At 40.3% G+C, this 22968-nt stretch overlaps 1 protein-coding gene across 2 annotated transcripts in view; it reads right to left on the bottom strand.

Moving 5' to 3' along the window:
- Positions 1 to 4344: 4344 nt before the first annotated feature.
- NUDT14 (nudix hydrolase 14) overlaps positions 4345 to 22968 on the bottom strand; it is a 61201-nt gene continuing 42577 nt past the window's right edge. For both annotated transcript variants that reach the window (XM_074869054.1, XM_074869055.1), the window contains 2 exons: positions 18223 to 18460; positions 4345 to 6415 (listed from right to left, as the gene is read on the bottom strand). In XM_074869054.1, coding sequence (XP_074725155.1) covers positions 6175 to 6415; positions 18223 to 18460 — 479 coding nt within the window. In that variant the 3' untranslated portion in view covers positions 4345 to 6174. The remainder of the gene's footprint in view (positions 6416 to 18222; positions 18461 to 22968) is intronic.

Here is a 22968-nt window from a genome sequence, read left to right as displayed (position 1 = left end):
AGTGAGGGCTTTGGAAAGGGCTGGGGATGGGACCAGTGCTGTGTGCAGACACCCTGATGCAGTGGGGCAAGTCTCTTCACCAGTGTTTCCACTGCACCTGGAGTCAGGTGGGATGTTGTCCTCTTAGGCTTATTACCAGGGGCATTAACTGACTGCTCTTTTTTCCCAAGCCCCTTTCCACAACTCCAAGGGAACAGGATTAAAACCAGGCTGTGTTCACAGTGTGATGGACATGCACTCAGCTGCCATGGTTCAGAGGGTCAGGGTCTCACATGGGTGGCTGCAGCCCCAGGAGGTCCCCACATACACACTCGCTGCGCTTGGTCCATCCCCAGTTGGTCAGAGGTGGCCAAGCCAAAGCTGCCTCCTGCCTGCCACAAGCGTGTTTGTAGCGATCACAGCAACATTTTGCTCTTGTAAAATGATAGAATCGTTTTTGTGTTACTGCTGAATGCTCTACCCGTCGCACCCATACCCTGAGCACTGAACCACAGATGGGTGCAAGAAGACCCCAGGGATTTTTCTGTTAAGGAGGCTGGGGCATGAGGGTAGCCATTAACTGATGATGGTTGACAGCCATTCCCGCATTGCCCATTCACAGCCCATTTTCATTGTAACCAAGTGTCCGAAAGGGGTTTCTCAGAGCACCACTGCTTTTGAATGTTTTATTAGAGACTGAAGCCAGCACAGGATATTGAGTACTTCATCAGCAAAGCAATACAGTGCGTAGCTGGCAGGGTTTAATACGTATCTGATTGTATTTCCAGTTACGAGAAATGCACTGAAGACAGTCCTGAGGCAGGCCAGAGAGCTCTGAGTGCTGCAAATCTGGGCCATCTAGCTATGCTATGACTTCTCCTCCCTCATGATTCATCCAGAGAACAATTAAAGCCCTTGTAAAAATGTGTTCCCAATTAAAGAGTGAGACTGACTCTGAAGGATTAGACAAATTGAGGAGTAGCTTTTGCAGTAGCGCGGGATTTGTATGAGCATCCTTTTGTTCATAGCAAGCAAAATCCTGTGTGAACCAGTGGGAATGAAGACTCCTGCTGAAAACCTGCTTCAAAGTCCACAGAGTCCTTCCTTAAATCAATTTCAAGTCTGGATTGGGGCTGGGGTTTTAGGAGCTCCACCTTACAGCTGTGCTGAGATGTAGCATCACAAAGCTGAGCAAGAAAAATCCTTTTTTGGAGAGGCTGAGCCCAAACAGAGTCTAGATTGCAGATCGTTGGTACCTGCTGGCAGGGCCGCTCCGTAGCATCCCTGGGAGTTCTGAAATGGGGACCACGCTGCCCTGTGTCCCTGCTCCAGCAGCAGCCCTGCTCTGCCCTGCCTTGCTCATTACCTCCACCCCAGCACAGCCACTGAGACTGAAGCTGCAAATCCGCCCTGTGTGCACAGGCCTTATTCTGATCCCTCTGAAGCCGCTACATGCTTCAGGCGGTGGCTCCTAACAGCTTCAAACAACCGTATTAATCTGTGACAGCCTCCCCTGCCAAAGCGCGCAGGGCGGCGAAGGCGCAGGGAGCACAGCAGGAGCTGCGCAGCCAGACTTTTATGGCCACAAAGGCCAAGTCGCACCTGCTAACGGTTGTGAATAGACTTGCAGACAGCACCAGGTGTGCCATTTCAACAGATTTCACAACTGGGTGTGCCTTTCATCTATGTATAGAGCCCCAGCGAGGGGATGAAGCATGCTCGGCAATTGTCCTAATTTAGCAAAAATCCTATTTGTCCAATGGGTCGCCCCGCTCGGTCGGCACGTGTATTTCAGGAGCAATTATATCGGTTGCCCTTGGTCTGGCCTCGGCCGTGGCCCTGCGGGGAGTCGGGGAATGCTGCTTTTATCGTTGGCGGGGAGGGATGGTAATGAGGAAGCGGGCAAAAAGGCAAGCGGCCGCCTGCCAGGGGAGCGCAATTCCAGCAGCGCACGGAGCATCCCTGCGTGCCCGGGGAGCAAGGGCGGCCGGGGGACCCCGCACCCCATCCCCACAGCTGCCCCCACCTACCCCACGGTGTAACTCAGCTTATTTATTTAATGTGTCAGCCTTTTAAAGAAGGCATTTTAATCATATCACTGTTCAGTGATAATACCAGGAGACCTGGGAGTAGCTCAGGGTTTAAATAGGGTAATAAACAACAATAATAAATGAGGCCCATGTACTTGCAAGGTGCTGGTGATGTCTCTTCTGCCACCTAATAGCAAGACTGACAGTGACATTACATTCAAGATTTTATAATTGCAGGCTTCATTAGAAGCCTGAGTCATAATTTCAGGTTCATTAGATTATCTCTGGATCCCAAAGCCACATCATAAAGATGAGATGCTAAGATTTGTTTCTTAAGCACGGACCACCCCAATGTACTCACTAAAAGAAAGATGCTGATCTGATGGGGGTGCTTGGATGAGATCAGGTGAGAGTTTTGCAGGCTGGAGTCAGTATTCATTACTAGCAAATGGGGACCCTGTTTTATTCTGAACTGTCTGCTCTCAATGGACATATGTGCGGTGGCACGTCCAAAGGATGCATCTAAAACACAGACGTGATTTCAAGCTTGCATTAGAAGCACTTTTTTCCTGCTTGGGCTTGGCTGATGTATATCATATTTGCTCTAATTATGATCTTTGAAATGAGCCCTGATGAGAGAAGTGGCATCTGAATTGGTTTACCTCTCAATGAGGAAGAAAGGGTTTTGCACTGCACAGGGGAAGCCCGGCATCAGAAAACAAAGCATTTTCCACCCAGAAACTGTCTCATAATTTCTGTGATGCATCCAGTGGTGTGGTTTTATTTTTATAAATATGAATCATCTACTCTTTCAAAAAAAGTTCAAGCCCTTTCGCCTGCATTTTCAAACCTTCCTAATTCCTTATGAAAATCCTCCCCAAAATTAACATGGCAAAAGGAAAAGGATGAAGATATGTTTGTATTTAATATTGCAAAGCCAAACACCAGACACAACATCACTCTATGTACAGCTTTCATGGTATCACATCTCTGCTGTTTCTGTGGAAAATTCTCAAACTGTGGAAGGAAACCAATGTAATCCCTTGACCATTTGCTGTTTGAGAATTACAAATCGTGGTGACGGCTGGGCAGAGCACAGGGCCAGGGTGTAGCATCCCTTGGGGTGTAAAGGCTTTAGAGCCACCGCAGTCCCCTGGGATTTTGTAGGTGTCTGCCCCGTAGACCTCTGGGGTGGGATGGACTGGGAGGTGGGGGCAATTCTGCTCAGCTTCTTGCCTGGCCTTCCGGATCATGAAGTGCTGAGGGACTGCCCAGCTCGTGAACTGCCCTGTCACAGTTATCTGGAAGAGAATTAGCAACTGCATAAAAAATGGTTAGTCTGAAGCCCATCGCTTGCACTGGCGAGGTCATGTGGCTGTCCCTGTGCCCTCACGAGGGCTGTGGCGTCCCCGCCATGTGCACCCCTCCATGCTGTGTCCCCTCTTCCCACGCTGAGATTTCCCACTCTCACCCACGCCCGGAAAACCTCTGCTGCTGCTCCGTTGGCAGCAGCTCCTCTGTACCACCCTGCGCGGCCCCAGGCACGTCCAGCAGACAGGCCTCAGGCACGTCCAACTTGCAAGCCCTCCACCCTGCTGTCTGAGTGATGGGCAACAGCCTTCTGCTGACCAGCAGCAGCGGTTTGGGCCAGATGTTGGCAAGCCTGGCACCGCCCCTGGCACCCTCCCAACACACACACTCTTGGCGAGGGACTGTACGTTAGCGGGACAGCCACAGCGCCTTGGAGGGCGCAAAAGATTTGTGTTTCAAACTGTCTGGCTCAAAGACGTGCAGCCAAGGCACGAGCGGCTGGCACCAGCTGTGTGATGCGCAGAGATGTGGGGATCTCCATCCTCCCCCTCACTGGGTATGGCCGTGTGCTCTCCCTGGCAGTCTGTCATCGTTCATCACATGTGTGTGGCCTGGTGGCACAACAGATCCAGCGCCGGCCTGATCAGATCAGGCCTGCCTCCTCCAAGAGGTCTGAGGAGTCCAAATTGAACGCAGGTGCTGAGGTTTGAAGGCACTTCCAGACAGACTAATCAGTGAAATGTGTATTTAGTCTGGTGAAACGCACCTTGAACGCTTGGCACCCACGCGGGTGGGTCAAAGCCACGGGCTCTCACCGAGGCCGTTAAGGCAATGTGAGTGCACCTTGTGAAGCTCTGCCTCCAGGTCCTGGAGGCGGCAGGGGAGGGAATGTCTGACTGGGGGAAAGCTCTCAGCATCGCGTGAAGAGCCTCATTAGAAGTGGAGTTTTGTCCATTTGTAATTCAAGGGCAAATGGTATAAATACATAAATGCTGCTTTGAAAAGTTTTAAACTCTGACCCTCCTCCACTACACTTGATTTATTTTTTCAAATTACTGCATTATACAGCAAAAAAGGCTTTTGACATGTGTACACACACACTTGTTACCTTGACATGAAACAGATCAACAAGCTACTGTATAATAATTTTGATAGAATCAGATAGATACTTTTGTAACTACAGCCTGGAATAAAAGACATTATTTATTATACATATTGTAGTAGTTCGTAAAGGCCTCAGCAGCAATCAGGACACATTGCACTACACACCGTAAAGATGCTGAGCAGTGGAGACCCCACCCTGAAACACCTTCCAATGTAAATACACCAGACAGACAGAATTTATTTGCTTTCCATGATAACTCCGCCCTCGACTCACCACAGACCAGGCACAGTTCAATGCAAATGTGTCTGAACTTTCACAGAAGTGTCTGACTCCCACAGATGAAGGCTGCTCTTTCTTCAGTGGCTTTCCAAGGACCTTTCCTCCCTGTCAGCAGGAGAACCAGCAAGTACCAGTTCTAAAATCTTTTTTTTTTTTTAAATTATTTATACACCTATTTAGACATGCAGTGATTTTAAATCAGCCACTGGATACCCTCAGGCATCTGCACTGCATTTATTCCAGTTGCTGTATGAAAGTTTGTATATTTGCAGTACTCATCTTCTAAACGTACCTAGTACATCAGTAATCCTGGAAGCACGTATAATGTAGGCATGTTAATTAAGTCAGTGAATAACACAAACCAGTGTACAATTAAATTGCCAGACGTGATTCCCTTTCATTCATGCTCTTAACAGTTTCACACGACAAATAGTCCACATCTAAACTATTCTGACAGAACAAGTAATATACGTTCTAATTAGACCACTTTATTAAATCGTGTTGCTCTGTGCAGGTTGCACGGGTTCGATGTAAACTGCACAAATGGTGATACAATCTCTCAATAAAGCACTTCTGATCACTAGATTTCAAGGAGCGTTATCTGAGGGGTTAAGTCCCATTCTTCCCATTTAGGTGATAAGGAAATAGAGACCACAACACCTCAGAGAAATCACTTGTATTAGTCACCTCAGGGTCAAATTAAAAGAATTTGGCCTCTTGAATCCCGCTCTAGAGGATAAAGTTTGATCTAATTAATCAAGTATTACCCATAAAACAAACAAAGAAACATGTGTTCCAGTAGAAGCCCCCATCATTCAACCCTCTAGCACATCACTGCTGCTCAGCATTACAGTGGGAACAAACAGAAGCACACAGTCTTACAGCTGGTCTATTGTCAAAATGACACATGAGCAGAAGGATTTACAGACATGTTTGCTTATGAAATAAAGGTTTGCATGTTCAGAAATGCAAACATTTTCTCTGTACAGGAGCTACACACCACAGAGAAAGCTGTTCCCTGAAAGCTGCGCAGAACTCAGGAATATAGTTAGTGTATCTGTGACTATTATGGTTTGCTGCCTCCCCCCGAAATATCAGAAACTACAGTGAATACACAGCTGCCAGTACGTACAGACCACAGTGACAGGCTCGTACAGCAGCTGCACTGAAGTCCTGAGCAACTCTTCAAAATAGTGGTAGAGCAGTGCCATGAAAAAGGAGAACTGGACACATTTACTTAGCCTTTGTGCAAAAATCAACATTTGCTTCTCAGAGGCAAATCCTGGCCCCAGTGAAGCCAGTAAGTGTTTTATTAATGATGGAAATCGAGTCAGAATTTTAATTCAGATTTCCAAATTTATTTAAAGAAAGATTTTCTCTGTGTAAAGTTGAGCTGACCAAGGCAGGCAGATTTGCAATTTCCTCTATGCCCAGAACCAGCAGGAAAGCTTCTCTTAAAATCATGGCACTTTATTTTTTTGGTAACTTGGGTGCTATGTTGTTTTGGAACCACATGAAGCTGAAGATGACACCCATCGTCTTCGGGAGAGTCTCATCATAAGCAAACTTCATAGAGTCTTCTAAAGGTATTTCTACAACTTCAATCAGCTCTCCTTCTTCAGGCTGGCCACCTCCTTCACTAGTTCTCATCTGGTCTGTTACTTCTGCATAAAATAACGTCTGCCTAGAACCTGTCACACCAACTCCAGACCTGGAAAAAAGCAGAGAGGAAACTTTGTTTTAGATGAAAAGAAGGTAGCTAGGAACTAGGAATGGAAACATGGGTCCTTAACTTGTGTCACTAAGCAACACTAAAATGCACGTCCTTACTCTCTGATAATGTCATTTAGGACCTATAAATGCAATTTCACTAATACAGAAATGGAGTGCAACTTTCACACAGAAATACCAACACTTTTGAATACAGTTGCATATGAAATCAATCTGTCTTCATATATATCCTGCAACTTTGGTAAAATGTTAGTTTGGGAGAAAATAAGTTTTTTAATTGGTGAACGGCTGTTCTACATATACTGAAGTCAACAGATTTTTCAACTGACCTTAGTGAGAGCTGGGCTGCACAATGACTCAGAGATTTACAAACAACAGAATTCAAGCTCTTCGGTGTATCCCTACGCTATTATGCTACATTTGTTTGCTTGATTTTACACAAATATTTAGATTTTTTACTCTTAAGAAGATTATGTCCATTCACAGCTGGAGTCCTCTACTCATGGACTGGATAGGTACAAGAACACAAAGGCGGCCTGAGAGTCCTTCTCTATCCTTCCTGAACTTTAGCCTTGACCCAAATGGACCACTGTAAGCACACATGTATCTGAAGTAATTCAGTCTCCCAGCTAAATTTGCTACAGTGGATTTAGTTGAGGATATTTTAGATTATGTAGTCTTTCTTCAGCTAGACCACTTGCTGTGTATTATACTTCTTATTTGTTAATCCTCTATTTCCTTAGGACTATTTCATTTAGGTATTATTAAATAAGGGATAAGTACATAATCCACTCATTTAGTCCTTCCAAGAAAATATTCACATCGTAATCACAACTTCTTCATTTCACATGATTACAAGTGACTTTTCATGTTGAATCTGGACCCACAGTTCACTGAAACTATGAATGAGGCATTAGGGCAAGCTGAAAAATTAGCTTCCATATTATTATGCATACAGAGGATTCTAACATTTGTAACAGTGTTAGGATCTTAGAGCATATATCCATACTTATCCGACCATTAGTCAACTAAATATTTCAATGAATCCAGCATACATCATACCCCATAGCAGGCATTAATCATTTGCCTCTCAATTTTCTAAGAACACTGGCAGTTATTTTGTTCGGAGAATTAACAGTAATTATTAATGTTGGTTTCTTATATCAATATACACTCTTTTTTATTAAACACAGAATAGGGAGCGAACCAGTGAATTCTTTTCCTAAAATTACTTCTGATACATTCTGTGACTTTCACAAGATGTTTCACCCCACCAGGATCATTCCTGTATATCTAAGAATAGAACTTAACCATCTTCAGCACTTCCATGAACTTTGAAGGCTGCTATGGGATTTCTTTCATTCTGGGCTCATCGCTTTATTTCAGTGTCAGTAGTGGGTTTTTTTAAACACATTTTAACCAACAAAATGTGACCTACTAGGATGCAGCAAGAGGACAGACCAACAGTTGCCCCTCTCTCTTCCACTTTCACCAAAGTACATGCCCCCCTCCCTCAGTCAGTCCGATTCAGTATATACTTTCCCTAACGACCACTTTTCTGCAGCCACCGTCCTTGGTATTTGTCTGCTATTCTGACGACCATCAGAGATGGTTTGCCAATAAAAGAGCCACCCAGGGCTGACAACCATCCACAGACTGTACGTGCCCCTGGCACCAGATCCAATGTTTTCTCAGGACTCCCCTTTTCCCTTCTCCGACGGGAAGCTGCCTGGAAGAGTAATGCTGTTCCCAGCCATGCTGCCCCTCATCTCACCTCAACTGAAGATCCAGCCAGCACAACACAACACAGTCTTTGAAAGCAGCAGGAGTTGCACACTGGGCCCACCATGCTGGCTTAATCATTCTGACCTCATTATAAAAGTAAGGTAGATCCATTTTTCATCAAGTTGCTATCAGCAACCAGCTCACAAAAGCTGGAATGCCATTTTTTATGCTCATGTGCTATCAGTACCCTTTCTGCCATGAGGATGATGGCATACTGTACTAGATTCCCTTTGTGTTAAAATACAACATATTTTTCTTGGTATAATCAAGCAAAATATATGTAATGTTAAAAAGCAACACTGGCAATGAAATACTGATTAAAAACAAACAGATCTATTTCACAATCCATCACGTCTGACTATTTAAGCTCTAGTCATTCAGTGAACGGTTTCCCTCAGCTTAGTCACCTTGATGCCTGTCACTGACCACTGACCCGTGTGCTACCTGCTCCTCACTATCACAGCCATGTCTGTTAGAAGGAGCCTCACCGAGATTATCTATTTGTGGTGGAATAATAGACTGTTCATTTTTTGTTCCCTCTTCTCCTTCTTCTTGTGCGAGGAGGCAAAAAGGATTTTTTTTTTAATCAACTAGAGATGCAGATCTCTTTTTCTCTCTATGTAGTGATCACTTGTTCTTCAATTGTTTCTGCAAGAATTGCATTTTTAGTAATTACATAGACATAGGAATTTAGAGATTGAGTTTTGGTAATTGATAATAAGAATAAAAAACACATGTTAATTTATGCCGTAAAATTCGCAAGACAAAGAATGCAGCTTACTAGTCTCCACAGGTATCATGAAAAAACACCAGACTACACATAATATATTTAATGTTCTATTATTTCTGATAAGTGTCAAGTCTGAGCTTCATCTGGGGTGCCCCACCTGGAGAACAAAAATTATCCTAAATTGAGTATACCTATGTCCACTTAATATTATGTAAAAGGTTATATACAAAAATGTAAAGATTTTATTTAAGAAGCCCTTCTAGAAGAATGTTCTGGCTTGATTATTTACAGCATAATCTCCTTCTTTACCACCTGTGACCATTTACTTATGAAATAGCTGCTGCTGTGGAAATCACAGAAGTTCACTTTCCACAGATCTTTTCTTTAAAGTAAAGGAAAACCTCCTGAGGTGTTACACTGTAAGATACAGTTTCTTGCCACTGTAGCTTAAATAGCATGGAGTGATTTCAATATGCTGTTATTTCATTGTATATACTCCTACGATACTTCTATTAAATCAGCGTTTCTCTTCTGAAGAGCTCAATACATCAAGAGTGGTTACTACGTAATATACTTTAAAAGATGAAAGCACTGGCCATTAATGTTGTTCCTTTGTTATGATGCCCAAAGTTATGGCATTTCTTCACATATACTGGCATATAATTTGCCACAGATACCAACAAAAACTTTATAACAATACATATTCAAAGGAGGACATACCCACATGTTCACTCGTTCTTATTTGACTACCTAACTTACCTTTCTCTGGTGCAACTTTGCCATGAGTTATACATTAAAAACTAATAAAAACTTCGGAATGAGCTAGAAATAAAATCAAAGACTGCTGGTATTAATACTCATGGTATTCTATTCTACTCCTTCCCCCCCAAACCCACAAATTTAACATTTCTAAGAGCACTTAGAACCCCCTCACTATTTAGACAGGTGACTTTGGAGACTATTGCATGGCATGATTTATAAACATATTCAGTGCTTTTATTTATTGGCTAACCAAATGTCCATTTCAATGGTTTCAGGAAGAAGTTGAAAGGTACAGGAATATACTTTAATTCAGAAAAAAAGCCATATTTCTTACCATTTTTTATTTGATATTTCTTTCTCTAAATGCTCTGGCTTACTATGCCAGTTGATCATTTTTGCATGGATCCACGTGGAATGCCCTTTACTAAATTAAATATTCTCCAATATTGCTTACTGTTGTCTTTCACATTTCCAGACTCAGATATTAATGTATCCTGCTTGTCCTTTAGAAAATTGTCCAAAAATCAATGTTATTGACATTTCATTTATCTTACTACCTTTGTTTTTTATGGAAATCAAAAGTTAGCAGGTTTGTTGCTTTGAAGCTGTTCTGAGCCTCCATCTGGTTTAAGTAATAACGTGTTTTAATACATACCCTTGGAAAAGTGTATACATTTCAGTGATTTTGGGTACTGGGGCCAGAGGAGGACAAGAGCAGGGAGGGAGAAGGTGGGTCTGACTGGTAAATAGGCAACAGGCAACTATTATGTTTTCAGGTTTATCTGTCACTAGAAACTTCCTATTCTTTTGCACACTTTCTTGCACTTTCTGAGTATGATGTTTAAGGAATTTAGATGTGCCTTTAATCATGGTTATATTCCTTTTTCTGATATCTTCTTCCTCTATCCCAAGTCCGTGACATATGCTTTTCCTTGCCCTAGTACTTCACATTACAAATAAAATGCTTTTGCCATGGTCTGAAATGAGTCACCTATTAACAGATTACAGCTCTATTCATTAGCTTTGCATCTGTGGAAATCACAGGGGTCAGCACACCCAAACTGCAAGTGATGAGTTTCACCCTGGGAAAACCTGATAAAGGTGTCTCCCCTTCCCAGTACAGGAGAGCCTTGGTTTGGGGGAGGGCAAGCAGGGTCTGAACTCACAGCACCGGCCCACAGTGAGACTTCAGGCTTCAGTCTCGCTCCATGGGTTTAGCACCATGTTGCCCAGACCAGGCATGTCATGGCTTATACTGACCCAGACCTACTAAGCCTGGCTTGACCTAGCTGATTGTTCCAGATGTATTTTGAAGTGCCTGTACAGTGCTTGACTCTTATTTACCACTGTGGGACAAATGCAAATGATCTATACAAAACACAGCTCGCTTTTCCTTGTCTCTTTATCAAGAGGATCAGTTTGTATCGGTTTATCAGTTAAAAACCTCTGAGAAGTTTATAGTTGTTTCAATTAACAGCTATGTGGCTGACAGATACTCTTCCTCAAATCATTAGAGCTTAAGCTCACAGGCCCTATAACTTCAACGGAGAGAGATTTTTAAAACCAAAAGTCTATTAGCACTAAACTTTCAGTGTTGCTTCAGAGACAGTTAGAAACCTCCATTACCTTTGACAACAGCAAGTCTAAGAATGTAAGCATGTCAAAGTAAGGATACCACAGTGGTGTGGTTTTCATCACAACAGCGACTTAAATGTAAGTTTAACACATCAAAACAAGATTGTATGCTGCATTCCCATATTTCATTTTAAATAAAACACTCGAACACTCTGATTAAATCATGCTATGGCTTTCAAAGCTGCAGGCAACACACCAGCACAGTGGAGCAGCAGTTTCTGCAGAATGACTGCAAGTGTTTCTCCTCACCTCCTGCCCAAGGATGGGACCGGCTGGCAGAATGAGGCTGTAACTAGAGTATTTTCTACCTACTTCCTTCTTAGACCAGGGAAAACACAAGAGACAGATTGTCACTCCAATCTGTTTTTGAAACATGGCAGTAGCAGCTATCACAAAGCTTTTGTTTAGCTCTTCCCTTTTATTAAATGCATGAGGAAATACATACTACATGAAATAGAGCTCACAAAATGGGGATTTTCACTTGTCATATCTAAGTTCATAAGCATAAAGATACATTACATACATACTATTTTATCACAAGTGAGCAACAGTATCTTACTGCTTTAAAAAAAAAATTCTACTAGTGCCTAAAAGTTGCAAGTGAGATTCAGTCCACTTTATATATTTGCTGATGCTCAGTAACAGTGAGTTTCTCCTTCACACTGAGTGTGTGCACACACCTGTGCATGTATGTATACATGCATGTTTGTAAGCAGGGTTGAAATTCAAAGCATGTACTCAAGACTGGCTTTGCCTTCTTCTCATGGCTGGGTGCTCATCTATGCCAACCAATTATTACATTCATAATTATTACATTCATAATTATTACATTCATAATTATTACATTTTTAATTTGAAGGAACAAACATGTATGAGGAAATAAACAATATTTTGTACTCTGCTGCAACATGGGGAACAAATAAATTGACTTATTGTGAAGACTTATTAGTTTAACTTAGATTTCTGATAGACAGCAATTAAAAGCTAAATTTCTCATCATTTCTTAGTATTTAATAAACATAAAATCTATAAACAATCAACATTCACCTGTTCCTATCAACACAGAAATACATTTTTTTGGTCTTAATCTGACATAGTTAATGTGAAAATTCCTAAATGCAATATACCCTTTTATAAGATGTAAGCCATCTGGATGCAGAATTTGGGTATATAGTGAATACATAATTCATGTTTACAAATAAATGCGACACAAATCTCTGTTATTTATGCTGAAATCAAAATCTATTTAGGCATGCAACATGTAAACTGATGAACAGTGACATGCCGCTCCTATTGTCGCTTAGGACCTTTGTACAGTTCTGACATTATAAGCAGCAGGTGCAGGAAAAAAGCAGAGAAGTAATTAACATAAAATTATATTACATTATGCCATCACCCAACAGGTGTACTAGCAGGTGATCTTTCTAATTATAATGCACTCCAACATTTTCAAGGCTATTATTCTTTCTACATAATAACCTGTGAATACAAACCATTTTTACCTCATTGCACAGAGGCTAACAGCCACAGCACAGTAATTGGAACATCCAATATTAATTCTCTGAATGCTCTTCTTTGTTGTATACTTTTGGAAAAAAATCAAATGTAGGAAGATTAAAGTACCTATAGTTAGGCCCTTAAACTAATCCATCTGATTTTTTTGCAGCAGGGCTGAGAACCAGCAGCTCCTATTGTATCCAATTCATAGCCAGGAGTTTATTACAACCTCTGGGAGAAAATAAAGATGGAATGAAGGGAAAAGGAAGTTGAACCAGAAGCTCTGGTTCCACTTTATGCTGATGCTCTGAATTTAATTCCAAATAATTTTACAAATATTCTTCAAGAGGACCAAAATTTTCAAGAACTAAAAGAAAATACTGTAAATTGCAATAGCAATAATAACATCTTTAACAACAACATATTTCCCTGCCCCTGTCTTGCAAGGAAACAAGACTCAAGGAAGATAGCTGGAAGTACTTCAACCTAAGAAACTTAACTCACAGATGAATTTCACATGGGATTCAGACTGAAAACTGCCAGGATACCATGACAGATAAAAAATTTGTTATATCTGATATATGAATAAGTCCAAAGTCGTTCACAAATTTTGCATTTAAGGAAATAAAACTGGAGGGAAGCTCACAGATTTCTTTCAGAGCTTTTAAAAATGAACAATTTAACTGGCAACCATTTTCATGAAGCCTCAGTTTACAATTATACTACTACAGTATTATTTTTGTTTTATTATTGAGCTAAATGGTTCCTTTACACCCATCACATCTAAAATCTATGCCATTTTTTACTGAGGCCATACATATAGTTGATGAGAACTCAACACACCAGCAGGCATCAAAACTTTTAGGAAGCCTCCAAAAGCAGATTAGCTGCTGCCAGAATAGAAAATAAACTTTTTGTAGTACCAAAATGAGATTACTTATTCCACACCAAGCACAAAAGTAGCACTTTGTGTAACCACAATGAGAAGAACTCACAACACAGATTTTTTTCATAATGATTCTTGCCTCTATCTACAGAGTAAAACGAATTATTTGCATTTAAATTCACCTTCTGGTTGGCAATTTTCTATAATAAGAGCAGATATTTCTGATTCTTCAAAGTGTGATTCCTCTGACCTCCAGTCAAGTCCCTCTTAATATGTTTGTCTTTCTTGTTATCTGCCCCCATTCCGGTCTCCTTCATTCACCCATGCCATACTGTCCTCCTGCTGTTAGAACAACTTGTTTCTAAGACTCTTACTCAACTAGCGTAAATTCCCCAACTCCTGGCTTCTTTCCTGATTACTCATTGACTCCACAGCTACTCTATGGATCATTCAAGGTAGTTAAGTCTGAGATCTGCATAATTCAGTGCGTGACTTCTATCTGATGAGTAGCTTTTTGTCACAGGAGCTTTGACAGAGTTTAAGAACAGGGTCCAATAGCTTACTTGTATGTGCTTTTGAAATATCTGTAGCAGTACTGTAGTTAACCTTTTCTGGTTAGCTGAGAAACATTTAAAAAAAATTCCCCCAAAACCACTGTTGCGGGCCCTGATAATAAATGAGAAAAAAAATCTTATCTTCAGATTACCTCCAATCTTTACTGCTCCCACTGCTTGAGAACAATGTTCTGCTTGAATACAGTCGAAGTACTTTCCTCACTTCATTAAAGAGAATTCTTCTCCACCACAATGGTACTTTGCCCAAGTCCATTTAGTTCTCAGCCCATGTTTTTCCTCTGCATTGTTCCTTCATCTCTTTTTCCTCTTTTTCCACTTAAGGATTTTCTATTCCATTTTTCCTCCAAGTCTAAGTTCTGTCCATGCCCTCCCTTTCTTAATCCATTAGCCACAAAACTGTATTGACCTCCCTAGGCAAAACTGTTTCTCCCTTCACATTTGATGTATCTTCTGTTTTCCATGTCCTTCTGTCAGGTCTAGCTCAAGTCCTGCTTTTATTCCAGTCAGGCAATTTCCTTCTTATGACCATGATTCCAGAGAGGGGTGTCATCAAGAATACAAGACATCCCCTTGCTTTCAGACCAAAGGACTGAAACCCTTGTTTGTATGAAACCCTTTTCACTGTCCACAGAACCTTGAGTTTTTAGCTACATAAATCTAGTAGACTTAACTCAGTAATTATTAATGATAGTTATCTAAATATTTTAATGCGGTTTTATTTGCGTCAATAAAGGAACATCAGCTAACAGATTTGTCAGGAATATATCAAGTGCAGTCAAACAAATATCAGCTATAATAGGATAACAGGTCTTGTGGATAGGAGCAGCAACACAATATAATTTCAGTTTATCAAGGCTTTGAATGCTATCTAATGTGACAGTTTCACTAAGAAGTTAGGAGATCATGATATACTTAGAAATTGAAGAAACTGTGAAATAGGTGCAAAACTAGTATGAAAATGGTACTCATGGAATGGATATCTCTGTCAAATTGGAAATACAAACTAAATAGGATTCCCCTGGGGACCATCCTCCATTCAGTGTAAGTCAATATTATGTTTTAGGACTTGTATGTTGAAGTACAGACTGCAGGTAGCAAAGCTGAGATAGATTATTTATAAGAAGCTAGAGATGAATACTAAAATTCAAAATCATCCCAACAAGTTGGAGAAATGGTCGGAAAAAACAGGAAGCAACTCAGTAAAGGCAAGTTCAAGGCTCTGTGTTCAGGCAGCAATAACGAACACTGCAAATGCAGACAGGAGGTGAATGACAGTGCAGAACTGCTGCAGAAAATAGTTTTGAGGTAGGGGAGGCATTGTGGACCATAAGTCAACAACATAATGCCACTGCAAAAAAGGCAAACATCATACTACAGTGTATAAGCAAAATCATCTGTAAGACTAGGGAAATAATGCTTCCACTCTGACACTGGTAAAGCCCCCACTGAAATACTGTGCTCTACTTTGGAGACTATGTTTTTAACAAATATGCAGACCACATGGAGAGAAGGCAGAGGACAGCAGAAGGCATGATCAGACATCTAGAATACATGGTCTAAAGAGAAAGCTTAAATCAACTAAGACAGTTTTGCATATGCAAAAGTAAAATAAAGGGGAGACATGTTCAAACAAGTATGTGGGAGGTGCAGAAGTACTTCGTGTCCACTAGGAACAGGCTAGTGAGTCTCAGACTTGAAGTAAAGAAAGGTAAATATAGACAAGACATGAGGAGAAACTTGTTCATGGTACAGGTAGTTAGACACTTCAGACAGAATGCTGAAACCATCTAAGAGAGCCTATGAAATGATCAGATTTTAGAGGAAGCACAGATGCACATTTGTCAGAAGTCATTTAAATCCAGCTGAGCCTGATATTTGGAAGAGAAGCAGTCTAGATGAGATCCTCCCAAAATTCCTCCCAATTCTGTTTTCTAAGGCTTCTCTCTGACCTGATGCACTGGATCAATAAATACTATAGATCAACTACTACACGGATAACTGGGATGGCAGATAATAGAAGTAGTGCATGAGGTATTGTAATTATTAACAGCACGCATATGCATTAATGTAAATGCTTTATGTCAGTGCTTTCTATTGACAGTCACAGCATGAAACAGAAGCATAAACCATTTGGAAAAACCTGTTACAATTAGGAAAAGCGCAGAAATTCTTACATGTAATATAGTCATTATGGAAAAAATGTCCTTAGCAGACCATAGGGGAACTAATTACTTCCTGTCTTTGCATCAAATCCTCAAGGATCAGACAGATATGCCAGGCTTTGGCTGAAGGAAGGAGCACAGGACACTCGTAATAGGAAGATTGTAACATTCAGAATAAAATTCTAATACAGAGCACAGGAAGGCCAACAAAAGAAACTGTAAAATACCATCTTTGATGCTTCAACCTTTCAGATAAATCTAAAAAAGTAAATACTGTACAGGCCCTTCTGACTTCAGCTTGCATCTCCATGGGCAGAAAGCTGTGCCCACATAGACAAAGCAGGATTGGGGATTAACATATAAAGTGCCCTTTGCATGGGTTTCAACAGAGAAAACTTCCAATTGTATACTCTCTTCACAAGTCAGTGCAATTAAAAAAGAAAAAAAAAACAACAACTGAAAGAACAACCGCCTGTAAGATACATTTATCAACCAAAAAACATATGGTGGTGTAGCCAGATGTAAATTGAGTCAAACTTCTACTCTGAAGCTACAAACTTCTACAGCTACAGAAATTATATTCTACTTTTCCTATTTTGTGTTTGTATACACATACGTATGTACGTATACATATGTACATATCTGCATGCTACAGCCTGTCAGTGTCACCCAACCTATGAAATCTTATAGACAGCTTTTGCTCATAAATCTAGAAGGCACTTTTTCTTTCAGTAGAACAAACCCTTAATCTAGTTTCAAGGAGTTGTAAAAGACAGCTCCTGTGATTCACCCCCTCCCCTCAACAGAAGCACTGCTTGTTAATCCAGCAGGAAATAACATTTGCCAGGATTGACAGCTGTGGATTTGTATTCAATTCCCAAATTAAAAACCAATGACAGGGCCTAGTTCAATGGAGATGTCAAACAAAATAAAGAAAGTAAAAAACCTGCTGCTTTCTCTGTAAAATACAAACATACATACATTTTGGATAACAATGCTAAAAGCTGGGAAGGAGATATAATGGGATTAAAGCTCTGTGCAAAGTTTCTCCTAAGGGCTTTTTGGTTTTTTTTTTCCCCCCTCCAACAACACACACTTTGTATTTTTCCTCTTACTTATTAGGTATTCCTCTTACACCTAATACATGTTTTAAACCATGTTAAAATCTATTTCAATAACTATTTGAAACCCTGCAAAAAATATAGTGTAAAAATTTTCATAGTCAAATCAGCAAAATCTTCATATGTAATATTAATTATTGTCCAACTGAAAGAAGGCTTAATTACAGCCCAAATATTATGAAGAGACCTAATGGCACACGTTCTCATGCTTCTGCAAAACTGTGTTAATGGTACATCAGAGTCCACCTTGGGCAGCTTCTATTGTTAATAAGATAATAATACTGCTACTAATAAGTATCAGGGATGGAAAATGCCTAACACAGTAAAGATGGGCTGTTTTCTAGCACTATAACAAACTGCTCTGAAGAGCCCAATTCAACTTTTCTCAGTTCTAATAATCTTTATCATTCTTACTGGGAATTCAATCCCATAATTATGAGTTTACAATTTCTTAAATCTCTGTAAATACTCCTCTCACTTGCTAAAAATTACACCTTTCATATACTTTCAGATGTCCATGTTCCTCCAACACACTGCTTAAACAAGGAAACAGGGAATATTAATCTACCTTCAGGCCACTTCAGCAATCTGTGAAACAACAAAATGCGAAGCGTTTTAACTTACTGCTACTTACCTGTAAGAAGTGATCCTCTTTAGCTCTGTAACAGGAACACGATAGCCACACTCTTCTAAGACTTCCCCACATGCAATTTCTTCTAAAGAAAGGCCTGGTTTGTCTACAATGCCAGCACAGAGTTCATAGGTCACTCCTTCCAGAGCAGGTAAGGGATCCTCTAGATGAGAGAAGCTCTCCTTGTCCTGATTCTGAAAGACTTGAGGATGATGCCTTTCTACTTCACACATGTAAACAGCTTAAAAAAAAACCACAAAAGAAAAATAAATAAGGGGGGTGTGGTGTGTTAGTTTATTCATATTAAATAGAAAAAAAGATGGTACACAAATTTTCCCTGGAAATTAATAACCATTGGAATACTTGAGAGTAACAAGGAATTCAGTTGTGTTATCTGTTAAAATTGTGACACACTGAAATTGGAATTTTAGAGAACAAAGGTTCTCTTGCCATTTCTGTAAAATTATTCCTTGTGAAAACATCATTTGGAATGAATTCATGCACACCTTAAAATAAATAAAAGAAAAAAGGAAGTGAGTTCATCCAAGAAGTCTAAGTCCCAGAAGTGCCATACAGCTTCCATTTGTTGGGCAATGCGGATATCAGGATTTAATTTAAACTATGCAATTATCGTCCAGGAAAGTTGGGTTGCACATTATGTACCATGTGCACAATGATGAGTCTTTCAGCCTGTCAACTCAGCTGTTATTTAGAAAGGGTATGAAAAGCATGTATGTTTGTTTGAAAAAAAAAAAAAAATCCTCTTTTGAACATATAGTTCCTTGCACAGATTCCTGTGTGGAGTCTGAAAAAGACTTCTTGAATTAATCTACAAACAGCTGCCACTGTAATGCACTCCTAAAGAAAGTGCAAATGCCAGATTTTAGTCCTTATTTAAGCAAAAACTCTCACTGATGTCAACAGAAATTTTTCCTGAGTGAGAACTGCAGGACTGGATGTTAACACACAAAGAATCACTGCTGACAATTCCAGACCACTGTAACTTTAATTTACAGGTATAATCCCACTTATTTCTTCTTTGAAATTTCCTGATGTCTAGCCCCTTGCTTTTCATGAAAGGTTACAATGAGGGTGTTATAAAACACCCTGAATAAAACTATTTTAAAATTTGAAATTATTTTTTCCATTAAAATATTTTACATGCATATTTTATATGCATGTAACATGGTTTTCAAATGAGCTTATTTTTTATTTCCCATTCTAAGTCTTGCAGAACTGGTATATAAAAGAGCTCAAGTTTAATGGACAACTTTTTATTCTCCCAGTTACTGGATTTAATTTATTATTTCTTAAAACTGTGATATACAACAAAATATCTAGAGAAATGTTGTCGCATAAAAGTCGAATACCACAGTGATTTCTCAAGCACTTGGTGTCTGAGGAAGAGTCTACACCCCAGACATTTGTGCTTAGGCTTCTTCTGCAACATTTCTTGCGACACCTCAGAAGTGTAGTATAGCAAGATCAGCACTTGAAAGGGAGATGTCTAGATCCCTCTGTTGTCCAAAACCCAATCTTTCTCCAGAAGTTAAAACTTTCAAAGCTGTTTGTAGTAGGTACATCTAGGCCTTTGAGATTCAAACAGTTAAGGAAACGTGCCTCCATTTCTTACTTGAAAGACATGACTAGAGCTCAGTTTTCTTTTTAAAATGCAGCATGAAGGCGGCAAAAAAAATATTCCATGCAGACTCTGAGGGACAGATCCTTGAAGGGTGTCTATTGTCATTATTCCAAAAACTTTTAAAAGCTATGACAATTATCATAAATGACAACTACTTCCAAGATGTCTCTGAGATGAGCCAAATATTCTTAAGGTTTTATTGCTTTTTTAGTATAGACATATCCATATCAGTAAATACAAAAAGGAACAACACATGCATCCCACTAAAGGACTTGGGCATCAAAACAGGATGCAGGTAAGAGTGTGGGGTACAGAAATATGAAACTGTGATTAAAGTAACTCTCTGTTACAAGTCTGTTGAATTCCTGAAACCCATCCTGTCCTTACAGCAGGCACCTGCCGTTCTCCTTCTCCCTCAGCACAACTGGACTCCACGTAGATCAAAACCTACATTGCCAGAAGGACCTAATCCAGCAGTGCTCTTCAGAGCAAAACCCTGCAATATGCCAACACTTAAAGCCCAGTAACAGCTTTTCTCTGTAGATAAGGAAGAAAAGCGGTACCAGCCACTTCTGTAAGAGAATCCAAATATTATTCACCAAGTAGTTGGAGTATGAATTCAATATCACCAGGCTCACAGTGGTTCAAACTCAAGTTATCTCTCACAGATAAGCCAAGCCTAGAAAAACAACCTTCCTGCTAATATCAGGGAACAGAGGAGTCCCCATCCCTCTTGTGAAGGTGCAAAATTGACTGCACAAGTGATGCACCAGGGGAGATAAAGTACCAGATGGAAAAGCAGTCTGTGGCCTATTGGCTAGGGCACACTCTTCAGAGGGAAACCTGTGACTCTCCTCTTCCTCATCACAAATTGTCAGCTTATTGCAAATGCACAGAGTTTAGAAAGCAGAAACTAGAAGCAAGAGCTCAGATCCCAGCACAGTCACCCACCCACTAGTCGCCGTGTCTGGTTTCTCTCTTGTCTTCCAATGGTTTATGTTACTTTGGTCAGAAACGGCCACTTCATCATCACTGGGCAGTCTCCATCATCAGATGGACAATGTGATGAGCAGCAGCACAGTGAGGACTCAAACCATCTAGTGCTCATTAAACATCTTGACTAATTACCCTGGGGCCACTCAGCTGTAAGAAGTCTCAGAGTGGAAACTCCAGTAGAATTGATGTACTTGTCTTCTTTTCTGCAAAGCTGGGACAAAGGATAGATGGCTCAACCAAACTCATCAAATAAGATTCAAAGCAGCCTTGTTAGATGACTCATACAGGGACTTGTTTGCTATCCCTAAAGAGAAGAAAGCAACAGTATGGACCGAGGGGTTAGCGGGGTTTAGCTGACTGGGGAACATGCTAGCTTTTCTTTAAAATTCTGATTTCTCTTTGATTGCACCAGTGTTTCATACCTCCTGAAACAGAGCATGGCTTATGATTCCAATCTTTGATACTGTTTATTTTAAGTCAATGCAAAACCAAACAACACAATCCATTGTAAGGTCATTATACTTACAGTGAAAAAAACAGGGGACATGTTCATAGGTACTAACCCTAGCCATTCCCAGGAACATATTATCTCATTATATTTGAAAACGTGTGATCAATTGACTACCAAAATGAGCATTGCCCAAGACCTTTGCCAATCAGTCACGGGTAAGGAACTAATATGGAAATTCCTGAGATATATGTGTAACTTTTTTCTCTCTGCTCCTTCCAAATGTGTGATTTCATGATCATTCAAGATGATCTAAGTCCACGATACACTGAAATATATGGTTCTGTCTGCCTTACTCTAGTTGTGTGCTCCTGCCACGCCTCAAGCCAGAATGAACTCTTTCAGGCCAGTCAGATAAACTGCCTGAACTGCAAATTTTTCTGTTTGCAGCCATGTAAGACCTCTGCTGTGGCTGCATAAGGGCTGGTGCTGCCAAAGGGAATGGGGTGGGAATGTACGTACGGGGAGGGATGACTGCCTTTATAAGCAGCACAGACTTCAGTGGGAAAGCCTGATCATGACACCACACCCTAAGGAAAGGCAAGCACATATGTCAACCAGCACACGTGCAGGGAACGTGCCTGCTGAGTGAGTGGCAGCTGTTTGCTCACAAGTAACAAGCTATCACCTTCCTGGTGGGACTCTGATAGGAGCTAGCAATGAGAAAAGTCTCAGCTTTCATTTCTGCTTTGTGGAACAGGCACCAAGGCAAACAATAAGCATGGAATGGAAATATAATTTTATGTATGTATAAAAAATATATAATAATTACTGATGTGAGTACTGTCAGGGCATGGTTGCAATCACTGAACTGCTATGACCCATCACTGTCCCTAAGGCCAGCTTTTTCCGAGCAGCTCCAGCCCCTGGAACAGTTTAACTCCAAGAACAGTCCAGTCTTTTGAGGCAGATTTGACACTTCCATACGGATGATGTAATGAACATGTTGCTGTTCAGTACATATATAAATATATGCACATATATGAAGGCTTCTGCCTAGGATTGCCTCAAAGAGAGCAACAGCTATATCAAGCCATTTTATTTGACTGGCAAATGAAAGACATTGGATTATTAATAAACAAATAAATACCTTCTCTTTATAATAGTCAATGAGAAGCACGCACTGTCAGTGTAACAGTGCTGAATAACACTGAAAAGGCTGTCAATCACTATCAGTAAGAAAGGACAGCATGACACCACCCTAGAAAGTTTCCTATAAAGTCTACCATGAATCGTCTTGAAATGGTCTCTTAGCAACAGTCAGTGAAATATCTTGTGATTTTTTTAATTAACATGCAGAGAATATGAATTTCATTTTTAACTTCCATAAAGTAAATATTGCTTTGAATTAAAATAACTGATACAAAAATTCAGAAAAAAATACTATATTACCTAAATTCATAGTAATAACTGCTAAAAGGAAGCTGTCCACATATTGATGAAAAAGCATACAGTCCTGAATTTCCCTCATTTTAAATTCCCAAGTATACAATGCACAATAACACATTAAAAAACCAAAGGAATATTTAAGACCAAAAAAAATAATATTGTGCTTCTGCACAGAAGCTGCCTACTAAATACTAGATAGGTCAAGAAGGAACAC

Source organism: Strix uralensis, chromosome 4, assembly GCF_047716275.1.
Source record: "Strix uralensis isolate ZFMK-TIS-50842 chromosome 4, bStrUra1, whole genome shotgun sequence".
Classification (NCBI taxonomy): Eukaryota; Metazoa; Chordata; class Aves; order Strigiformes; family Strigidae; genus Strix; species Strix uralensis.
The sequence above is the reverse complement of the archived record's forward strand: the minus strand, read 5'-3'. Positions and strand labels throughout refer to the sequence as shown.